Genomic DNA, 12,477 nt, shown 5'->3' on the forward strand with positions numbered 1-12,477 from the left:
GTTTAAATGCAGCCACTCTCATATTGCATCACACCCTAATATTAAAGATAACACCTTTCAGGTCACCCCTTCTCTTTGCAAGAAAGATAGTGGAAGCGAGGAGACAGGCAGCCCAAGAACTGCCCTTACAACTTGCAGCTCAGCCTCCACAACCCCTGCAGATCCAATCAGTTCATACCTCAGAGGAGAGACAATGGACATCAGTGGACATGCAATTGTTCACTGGACACATAACCAATTATGACCCCAATCCAATGTTAGGTGGCGACAGCCCACTCAGTTTAGGGGGCAGGCTTATTGAGGGGCCAAGAAATTTATTATTTGAGAAAACTCAGGTCAATAAGCCTTAGCTGACTGTTGCCTTTTGGTACAAAGAAGGGCCTTAAATAGAACCCCTGGGATTGCGAACAATCTCCACTGCCCACATATGTGTTGGCAACAAAGGCTCGGCTAGCATGGGTACATGGGAAAGCCTGCCAGTAGCTTCTCATGGGTTGGTGGTTCTTCCCTGGGTTTTCCAAGGTTCTTCCTCCACCAGTTATACTGGCCGCCATGTATAGCCTATCCTGTGCTAAAACATGGCGTTAAACACTAGAACAACAACAACAACAACTGTTGGCAACAAGATCTCCTGCTGCATGAGTTTGGCCTTCTGTGATGGGACTGTTTTAACTAGAGGACAAAATGGGAGGTGGCTGGATATATTAAATCTGAAGCCCATCTGACATGACTTGGATTGTCCACTCTTTTCCTTGAAATAGAATGGTCCAGCAAGAACTAAAGTGCAAGATTCTGGCACCTACCAGCAGGCTATCTGCAGGCAGTTTGGGTGGTAGGTCAACAGCAGGAGTTAGGCTTGGGGTGGGAGAAACCTTGTTTCACCACTGAAGTTCAAATTGGAGACAGCTCGATCTGATTCTGTTATCAGTATGCCATAATACTTGACTGTGCTGATGCATATTTCCTCATCCCTATACAGAAACTCCTTTGATTTGCTTACCACAGAACTATTTACCTATTTTTATCTCTCCCATTTCACCAAGATTTTGAACTACATTGTCACCGTGTTCCAGTCAGCTTCACCCACAGCAGTTGTGACATATCTTGACGTCATCCTCCATATGATAAGTTCTATTCTCATCAAGGGCAGTGACGATCTCTTATCCCTTCTGCATCATCTCTGTTTCATAGAGCACTCGGAAAAGTCTGACCTCTGTCCATCCCAGCATTTTGTCCACAATTCAGTGTGGAATTTATGACCAGTCTCAGTTTTGTACAACTACCTTGTGGTTATATATATCATCAAACTCGTGGTGTTAACTTCAAACAGGAAATGTCTCATGGCAAGAATCATTTTGCAAAAGCTCAGATTATTCAATGTGGCAGCAGATCACTGGGTAGTCTTTTCATGTGTCATTTACAAATGACATTGCAAGCCCAGTAGTGCCACTCTTTCAGTCCACTCGATCATAAGATCAGAATTACAGGTGGGATAATATCATTCCTGGGTCACTGGCATAACCAGGGTTGGCTCATGACAGGGATTCCTCTCAATTGTCAGGCTTCAAAGACTGCCAGCAACATGTGTTGAACAAAGAATATGCCTCTCCAGATCAGCTTTCTTTAACTAAAGGCTATAATGAATGCCATTCATTTCTGGAAAAAGACCACCTCTGCAGGAAAGTTGTCCTAGTTATGTCAGACAACTCAGTGATGGTGACCTACCTCCTCAAAACAAGGGGGAACAAAATCACTTGACCTGTGCATTTTGGTTTTGCAGTTGTTGTATTGGTGCTTACAACTCAACATCACTGTTCAAATCTGACACATTCCTGGCCGACACTCCGTCAAGAAAAGGTCCAATCATTCACACAGTATGATCCTGTCACCAATTGGTCTTTCGTCAGATTTGTGCACTTTGGGGATGACAAGTGATCAGACTTTTAGCAACAAAGTGGAACAGCAGCAAACTTCAGTCCTGGACCCAGCAGTTTGAACAATGGGCACACTTTCAATCAGTTGTGAGGGTCTGTGGGCCTTCGTCTACCCACCTTCATTTGTGATACTAAAAATAATTCAGAGAGTTGAGAGGTCGTAAACGCAGACTGTCAGATGGGACAAATCCTGGGTCAACGATCTACATGATCTGGTGATAGATCTACCCAGGAAGAATCTGACAAAGCCAAATCTGCTGGAACAGTTGCAGTCACAGGTATTCCATCCCTGTCCAGACTGACAATCCATCACACATAGCTTTGTCAGGAGTGCCCTGCAGTGGAAAGAATTCTAACCTTCGATTGTGCAATCATAACCCAAAAAGTGGCATATATTCAGAGACAGATGCAAAGACAATAACTTCATCCCACTGAGTGCCTCATTCCCACAGATTGCTGAATTATCTCATTGCCTTTATGAGAAGAAAAAGTTAGCCCCTTTTACCATCAGTGTTTACCATTCCACGGTATCCAACTCATTTTGGCACAATAGCAGATGAGATATCGGTTAAACCTTTTAGCCAATTTTGACTTGAATAAACCAAAGTCCCACACACTGTTTCTCTAATAGAATCTCTCATGGGTCCTGACAAGGATCAGTTCAGATAAATTTTTTGAACCTTTAGCCAGGGCCCTGATGAAGTTACCTATCATACAAATCTTGTTTTCTGATAGCTTTAGCATCGGCTTGCAGAATGAATAAGTTACATGTGCTTTCAACTGACCTGAACTATCTTCAATTCAAATCATATGGTTCTGTGGTCCTCATGACATGACCAGGTTTCGTTGCCCAAGAATGGGCTTCCTTCAGTGGGTGATCAGAGAGTTGTCATCTGCTCCCCCTCTTCAGTAGATACATTAAGACACGCAACTTTGCAAGATCTATCTGCACTCATGCATTACCTGAGATATTTTGAGGAAGAAAAAAATAACTCTTCATCACAGTTAAGGTCATGAAAGTAGACATTACCCCTCAAACCTAGCATTGTGGCTGAAGTGGGTCAAATGCTCAGCATTCTCTGAAGTCTCAATAGATCATGAAGATTAAAGCCCATGAAATCTCAGCTAGTTTCTCCTTCTAATGCCATATGAGATGTTGCCATATGAGATGTAATAGAATCCATAGGCTGGCACATGCTGTCAACCTTCAGTTAACATTTGGTTGTTTCTGTCTCTGGGACCTGGCTCCCCAGAGACAAGAATTGATTCTAATAGGTCTAGTGGCTGCAGCCCAATTATCCACCAGACCTTGTTAACATCGGCACAACCTGTATCATGGGCATTCCTAGCCCTTTTTGCTGGATTCGCCCACAATTTTTTGTTGGTATTGGGAGTCCAATAACTCTAGTCTTAACCAATTATAATTGTCACAGGCTATGCAACTTTTGGCTGTGCTGCATTTAAGTTAGAGTAGGTTCTCTTTCATAAATGGAATCTAGCCTTTTTCCCATGAAGGATGCCCAATGTATAGGCAGGATACTATGTAAAAAGAAAAATTCTCTGACAATTCTTACAACTAGCAACACCTGGGGTTGGCATGGATTAAAGCCCTTTGTGTATATGATATAGATGGCAAAGACGTTTTTCATCTTTTTCTAGAGCTGGATTTGGGAGGTATTCCTAATGTTAATGGGATTTGGTGAGTATTTTTTGAGAAGCATAATTTACTTAGAAATTTCGCTATCATTATGTTAGAAAACTGCTTTTAGAACTTTTCAAAGTTTGATAGAAAGTATCCAGGTAGACCTTTTCATGTTGGAGTAATTTGGCAAATATAAGCACAAAAGGAATCTCATATTTTAACTTTTATATTATGCAATAAATGTTTGTAAATTTTCTATTCAAGCTTCATTTTATGATTAAAAGAGAAAATGATTATTAATAACAGTACTGTTTCAGAACATTTACAGATTTTACTCATTTTCAACAGTTTTCCAAAAGCTACAACAACTTGTTTGCTAAGGCAGGAGTTCCGCCCAAGCGTAAATTGACACGATTCCTTGTCACACCAGATGCAGCTATACAGCCAGGTAGGTATTTCACTAGTCACACCAACATTTGTTGCTATACAACCAGGGAGGTATTTCCTTGTCATTATGATGATTCCACTACTATAAAACCTTCTGACTCTTCCCTTTTAGAGAGGTCATCCCCAGCCATTAGCCATCTTGTCTTGCTCAACAGTCTATCGTTTTTGTTATTGTATACCCAACAGTATATACCAGTTGCTACTCAATGTTAATTGGGTCTTAGGTGCTGAGCGGTAAAAAACCTGACTTCTCGCCTCTCTCTACATGGGTTTGATTCTTGGCTTGGCCAACATGGGGTGTGAGAAAGCTTTCCAGTACTTTCCCATCAATCAGTGGTTCTTCCAAGGGTCATCCTGTTTTCCTCCACCAAAAGTAATTGCTGCTTTGAATAGCTGAAAAATGATGTTAACCCACACATGCATGCCTGTGATACCTACTAAATCCTCATTCACAAATCCTTGTTTTAACAAAAATCTGTAAATTTCCTGAAAATGTGGAATTTCTATTGGCACATCATGTTTCATTAGTTTATAGAGAATATTTAGTTTGTTAGCTTCACTGGCTATAAATTCAGTTTTCTACTAATATATAATGTCAAAACAGTATTGATCTGACTTGAGCTTTCATTTCTTCTGCGACATCTGCACAAAATTTCCAGAATTATGAAAGGTACTGTTAAACGTTTTGCTAATTACTTGAGTAATTGACAGACAAGCATTGTCACACGGGCAATCTTTGGTAGATTTAACAGTACATGGACAAGATGGCTGCCAATCGAGGGTATTCTATTGTAACATGGTTGAGATGGAATTTTTATGGAAAGGCTGATTGAGCAGTTACTTATGTGCAAACAACAACCCACATCCAAACTGATGTTATCAATTATGTTTTAAATATCTAGTTTTGTTCAATACCGCAAACGTGGACAAGCTTTATATATATATATAGAGAGAGAGAGAGAGAGAGAGATTAAGAATGTCAGAAGTAGAGTTTCTGATGCAGGTGTCAGATATTAATGACTGAATGTAAATTGGTGTATGCATTGAATGTGGAGAGTAAGATAGATGAATCTTTAATTATTTTAATAATTGGAGTCCAAATGACTCAAGAAATAAAATTATTAAATAGTTAAGAACTAAAAAGTGATAATTAAATATAGTGACAGTATCAAATTAACTAAATTAACTAATTAGTTTGGGAAAGACAGGTAGACATTCAGATAAACAGATAGCAGAAATGTAATACAACAATATGCCCTTAAAATGTTTATGCTAAAAGTCCTATCAAAAAAGGGAATAAGGGAGGCCACTCACTCTAATATTTAGGTAAATGTTGATATTTGGTTTATTTAAGTCACCCACTGAAAAAGGGAGTAAATGGAACTTCAGGATAACTACAGTGTTACTTGTGTTTTCCTCTCCTGATAATCAGACAATCACAGTGCTAAAGGGAATCAATGGTAAGCAATTTGTATGTTGGGAAAACTTTGACGCTGTGGTTATCTTATAGGGATGCACAAACTGGATAGCAACACAGTTGGTAAATCTGTGGACAACTGTGTGTGTGTGTGTGTTTTGCATTTTTAACATAGCTTTAACAATTTTTCAGTCATATTGCTACGATGTCTGCAGTGTGACAGTTTATAGTGATGTCTAGCACTGGGGCATCATGCCACAGACATGTAGCATCATGTCCCACCCAATCACATTATCCTCACACCAGGCCAACCAGTCCTAACACTAACTTCATAATGCTGAGCGCCAAGCGAGGCAGCTGTTTGTACCATTTTTGTAAGTCTTTGGTATGACCTGGCCAGGGATTGAATCCATGACTTCCCACATCTGAGGTGGATGCTCTAATCACTAGGCCACCGGAGTAGTGTCTATGGACAACTGATGGATTCCATGGCTTTTTGATGTTAATAGGTGGACAGCCAATTACACAAACTGGCAAATCGTGGGACAACTTGCATATTCTAAGGCTTTAGGGTGTACATGGATGGGAGTCCAAGGACACAACTTCTGGAACACTCCCAAACTGAATAACCAGAAACCAAATGAACCAAATGCATTTGGATTTCACACCTGGTAAGATATAACATATACGGAAAGAACAGAATGTATACAAATGATAACCCAGTTGGCTACAAATCCAAATTTAGGCCATTGTAAACAGTCTTGCTGCACCAAAAGAAAACATGAAGTGTGATGATGTGGATGGTATGGTATGGAGTGATGGTCCTTTGTTTGTCTCCAAACAGAGGTTAACATATTATGATGTAGGTGTGATTGGTGTTTTTTGATTGTTATTATTATTATTATTATTATTATAAGCCAAAACTGAAGTAAATGCAAACAGTCTTGCTGCACTAAAAGATAACATGAAATAATTCAGCAGCTGCAGGTAATGTACTGGACTGAGATTGAATTTGCGTAGAATTCAGTAGGATATAAAGAACACCATTCATAAACTTTAAGTTTGAACATTTTGAAATGCACATGCCCAAGTTCGTACTTATATTTCGTTTTGGGTAAGCTTCAAGTTTTAAAATTTCCTGTACTTAAATAATTATTTTCTTACGTTATATTTATTCTGCTTTGCTAATGACGCAAGGTTTAGAATATGTGTCACAGAATTCACTAATTCTCCTTCCATCTGGCTAATATATATTTATAAAAATCACTGGTGATGAAAAAATGAATTGTCCACATTAGCAATGTGGATAAACGTTCCAGATTTTGGTTGGGCTAAGTACTGCTTAACACATTAACCCCTGGAGGTTTTTGTCATTTTCGCCTGAAAATCAAGTAGGAAACACATTTTGAAAGCTTTTCAGAATAGATCCGAAAACACCAAATCCCAGGTGATCTTTCAATAACATACTGCCTAGTTGTGTTAGAAACATCGTTTTTTGTTGGCTATTCAGCTCGTGCATGAGCAGAAGGGTAAAAGCTGGAGTTCTTTTTTATTTTTTATTTTTTTGCTGAACGGAGTCATTATTTTTGTATCGAGATCACTCTTTATACCAAATGCCCATCTTATCCTACTTTTTGCAAAGGTTCATCTGTCTGTTTGCAGTTCATACTGGTTTGCCTTAGATTGAGACCAAAAAGTCTAAAATCCAGACACAAAATCGGATTCCGACCACGAGCGAATTTTGGGTAGCAAAAATTGGGTCCAAAAAATTATTTCTTTTTATCTGTATTTAGTAGTACAACTAGATGTTCCAGATTATTTGGTATCATTGTAGAGGTACATCTGTCTACCTTTCTATAATACCACCCACTTTAGTGTATCATGCATGACCTTGACACTACAGAGCTCGGCAGTAGGCTACTACCTCCTGCCATGTTAACTTGTCGCTAGGGGTTAATGTGTTAAGGACACAACATGGCAGACAATCCAGCCTAATTGGGAAAACTATTGCAGTCTGGGTTTTTTTGTTGTGCATCAGAAAAGCACAACATTGTGCTGAATTGGTTGAGCTATTTATTGGTATGCATCAGAAACAGTATATTGATTTGGGTGTGCAACCACATAAATTTTTATTTTTGCTATAAATACACTTTGGAACCACGCTTTGGTTATTGGTGTGCATCAGAATTATGCAAAACAGTATCCTGCTTGGCTAGGCCCAGATCAGGCATAAGTTTGCCTTGTGTAAGCTCAAATTTGCAATATACTAATCATAAGTAATTCCTAAAAATTGAGGGAGATAGTGAGGGATAGACTGGTTGTGTTCATTTCATAATGCTGTATGCTTTGAAGGTTATATACTCTGCAATCTAACCACAGAACCTATATTGGCACCTTTATTTAGCATTTATATGTACCACATGCATCCAGGCCCCTTCAGAGGTTGAGAAAGGCCTGGGTTACTTTGAGAGTTTGAGGCTCCTAGGCCCTGGTTATATTGAAATTTGGAATCAAGCCAAATGCCAAAAAAAGACCATATAATGTATTATATAAAGATTTAAAAGACAAAAGAATACACAATAAAGTATATTTATTATTTTTAGATTTGTTTATTTTAAAAATGCTATTCAAGAGGCATTAGGGGTTGAGGTCCAGGCCACATGGATCTCCTCCCCCAGCCTGCATGTATATAATGTCTTCAGTTCCATTCATGTAGTAAACCTTTATTTCGCACAATATGCTCTCAAATTCTGTCTATTCCATCGTATATTCAGTGTCAGTTTTTTTATTATTTGAAGCCAGTTAGGACAGGTAGGGAATAAATATTTATATTTTACCTCGTTAGTTGCATTTTAATTGTAATATTTTGTAAGTGTACGGTTTTGCCCCCTTTTAGTTATAGCCACGTGCAGTGATTTAGTTCCTCTATAATAATTATGCTGGACAATTTAACTGCCAACCGACTTCTGGTCCTATTAAATGTGCAAAGCTTGGCAGCTCTCAGAGTGTTGGCTTCTCAAAATATTGGTTTGGTACATGTTGCAGAATTCTTGGAGACTTTGTAGTAATTGTTCATAATGTATATTGTGAGATTTCTGATGCAGTTGAGTTTGGAAATAAAATCAAGTCTAAAAAATGATTAACCATGATTTCTCAAGTCAGGACTATTGATGTCGTTTTTTCTTACTTGTCTGTTCAAACTATCCATGTAATCTGTTAAACAGTTATCTGTTTGAACCCTTCCATTTTTGTTCATCAACATATTTGACGTACCTTTTTGATAACTTTAATCAATAACATAATTTTTTTTAATGAAATAAAATAATAAAATAAATCATTTATTTCTAAAGTAAATAATAGCACATTTCCAAGAATATGTTCCAAAATTTTATTTGACTTTTTTTCTCTTCAACTTTAATTTCTATATTTTGTTATATTTTGCACAAGGTCATGTTTCCAGTATTGCAGGTTTGATTGGGTTAAGCCCACAGTAAAATGTTTTGCCCAGCAACTTAAGACCTATGCACCAGCCATATTATGTTATGATATCCATCCAATTGTACATACATCCACCTGTTCCCATTTTCATTTCTTCACATTAACTCAAGTTGTCCACCACTTACAGTTAATAACATTTGTGGATGCCTTGCACTTGGGGTGAGGAGGAACCCTGTTCATTTTGGAGTCAAAAGGTCAAAGGTCAAGGTGTACTGACTGAAAGAAGAAAATTCATTTCTGCACATTAACCCATGTTCTCCACCATTTATAGCTTCATAACTTTATGGATGACCCTCCCACTGAGTAAGAAAGAACCTTCTCGGATTTGGGACCAAAAGGTGAAAGGTCAAAGTAACTGCAAGTTAAAGAATCAAATGGTTTATGCACAATAATTTTGAGTTCTCCATCGTCCTTGGTTACCAAGCTATGTGGATGGTTTGCAGTTGCAGTAATAAACAATGCTATCATTTTGGGGGTCAAAGGGTCAAGGTTAAGGTCACTGATTATTTCTACACAATAATTTAGCACACATGACATCCCTCGATCAGACTTTGCAGATGTATTCCACATTAGATAAGGAGGAAAGCTTTCTCTTTTGGGGTCAGTAGGTTAAATGCCAAGGTCACTGACTTAAAAAAAGAAAAGTGGTTGCTAATCTACATAGAAGAATATTAAATACTGGGTAGGTGTATAATCTATCAAAGGTGGGCAATGAGTGTAAATCAATTAACCTACAAATACAATACTGTAGCCAACCTGACCTGGTCCAGAAATTAAACTCAACACACACAACTGCTTTCAATGTTTTATAGTTGAAATATACATTTTTTACTTTTTTATACAGAAAGTGGCATTTTTTTTACACGAGATGTTGCCAGTGACATTTGCTCTAACATCTGTTAATTTATTCAGAAAACGAGCATTTTGCAGTTTTAATTTGAAACTATTATAGTTAAAGAAATCAAAATATCAGTTTAGATTTATGAAGACTTATTTTACAGTTGTGCCAGCTAGAAACACTAAGTTATGAAATATAACAAATTAAAATTGCAAAGGAGAATAAGTCAGTATCATCTGTATACCAAGCAATATAAGGTCTAAAGCCATACAGTGTTTTTGTTGTTGTTATTGTTGAGGGTTTAATGCCATTGCTTTCAACACACAATCTTCTGGCAAGCTTTTTCACACAGGGAATATTGCAGAGCATAAGGAATTGGATTCTTTGATGTTGTTTAATGTTAATCTGTTTTAAAAGTTTTAAATGCTTCCTTGAGTGAATTTTTAATTTGCATTTCAGTGTCATACTCAAATGATTTTGTAGTTTTGTTGTATTTAATGCCATATTTTGGCACATGATGGCCAACATATTTGTGGAGGAAGAATTTGGGAAGAATCTCTGACCCATTTGAAGTTACTAGCAAGATTTCTTAGATACCCACATTGTCCAAGCTGAGACTCTAACCCTTCAATAAAGGCATGCGCCTTAGACCACTCAGACACCTTAGTCTCCATATTCAAACAAAGTGCAAGTGAATGCATATTTTCAAGTAAAAACAATTAGCCTGAGTGAAATGCAAGTGAATGTACATTTCCAAATAAAAGAAATTAACCCAAGTGAAGTGCAAGTGAATGTACACTTCCAAATAAAAGCAGTTAACCTGGGTGAGGTTTTCCTGGATGGGTGCAATAGGTAATTGATAACTTGAGTTTGTATTGAGACTTGAGACAAGCTCATTAATAAAATATGTGACGTTCTAAAATGTGTAATTTGGTGAGACTTAAGATCATATTTTTTGAGGCTACAAAAAAGCATTCTATCCATACAAAGACGTGCCAGGAATAGTAATTAAACTTGGGCTGATGCATTTTCATTTTTGTACACCATTGAATGTGATGCATTTTCATTTTTGTACACCACTGAATGTGATGCATTTTCATTTTTGTACACCACTGAATGTGATGCATTTTCATTTTTTACACCATTGAATGTGATGCATTTTTATTTTTATACACTACTGAATGTGATGCATTTTCATTTCATGGATACCATTGAATGTAATGTATTTTCATTTCAGGTACACCACTTAATGTGATGCATTTTCGAACTGGAGATTATGTTGACTGTTCTTCTAAAACGTGAGTATATTGGAATGTTGGATGCCCATATAGTGTAATGTTGGATGCCTGTATTATAGAATGTTGGATGACTGTATTGTGTAATGTTGGATGACTGTATAGTGGAATGTTGGATGCCCATATAGTGTAATGTTGGATGCCTGTATAGTGTAATGTTGGATGCCTGTATAGTGGAATGTTCAATGCCCATATAGTGGAATCTTGGATGCCTGCAAGGTGGAATGTATGCGTGTGAGCATGCTTGTATGCGTGTGTGTGTGATTTAGATTTTTAGTGTAGCTTTAACACTTTTAGTCATATCATTACAGTGTCTGCAGTGTGACAGTTTATAGTGATGTCTAGGACTGGGACATCATGCCACAGACATGTAGCATGATGTCCCCATGGTCACATATGCTCTAACCACTTAGACCATCAAATTGGTGTGCATAATGGAATGATGGATGCCTGGATAGTGGAATGCTGGCTGCCTGGATAGTTGAATGTTAGATGACTGGATGGCGGAATGTTGGATGCCTGGATAGTGGAATGCTGGATGACTGTACGATGGAATGTTGGATGACTGTATAGTGGAATGTTGGATGACTGCATAGTTTCTTAAGTTAACCTCAGATGAAATTTTGACAAAACTGTCATCTGTTATTGGTCTCTATAATGGTTCCATGAATACTTGCTAGTCACAACTCTAAAGACTCTACTCCTGAATAGCTTTTGATCAAACTTGGTATGTAGGCATATTTCATTAACGTTTGTATCTTTATATCATCAAGTTATCAGATTAGTGTGATTTTGAGTAACATGGATATAATAATGAGATCACGTGGCATCATATTGGCATCAATTGTTAGCTGATTTGATTTCAGCTTTATATAAACTAATGCTATCAAGATCTCAGAGAGGTTTTATTATTATTGACATCTGAATATAACATGAAGTCATCAGGCATTTGATTGATGAAGCTCATTAACACAGTAAGGAACTAATTTCTGATCAGATTTGGATTAATTTTGGGATGTAGGCTTACATCAGCACAGTCTCAGACATGCCTAATCATGAGTAAAACTAAATCTTTCAGTGTCATTATTATATCAGTTTTTGATGTAGAATGCAAATAAAACTAGTTACTCAGGATAATATTGTGTTTGATTTTAATTCTTGCACTTTTAAGGCCCAAGAAAATAATGAAATTTAGTCCCCAAACAATTGTTGTTAATTTACAAATAAGTTATTTGTCAATCAAAAAAGTGTGTGTGTGTGTGTCATTTGGGTTTTTAATACAGCTTTAAAAAAATGTCAGTCGTATCACTACAATGTTTGCATTGTGGCAGTTACAGTCTAACACAGGGTCATCATGCCACAGACATGTAGCATCATGTCTCACCCAGGCACATTATCCTGACACC

The 12,477-nt window shown here is 37.5% G+C and overlaps 1 protein-coding gene across 1 annotated transcript in view; it reads left to right on the plus strand.

Annotated features, from left to right (window-relative positions):
• Positions 1-12,477, plus strand: part of LOC149782633 (large ribosomal subunit protein uL3m-like) — a 44,376-nt gene that overhangs the window by 22,867 nt on the left and 9,032 nt on the right. Inside the window, exons 5-6 of the mRNA XM_089934124.1 lie at positions 3,925-4,024; positions 11,014-11,074. Coding sequence (XP_089790250.1) covers positions 3,925-4,024; positions 11,014-11,074 — 161 coding nt within the window. The remainder of the gene's footprint in view (positions 1-3,924; positions 4,025-11,013; positions 11,075-12,477) is intronic.

Source organism: Sinohyriopsis cumingii, chromosome 15 (genome assembly GCF_028554795.1).
Source record: "Sinohyriopsis cumingii isolate HCF-2022 chromosome 15, ASM2855479v2, whole genome shotgun sequence".
Classification (NCBI taxonomy): Eukaryota; Metazoa; Mollusca; class Bivalvia; order Unionida; family Unionidae; genus Sinohyriopsis; species Sinohyriopsis cumingii.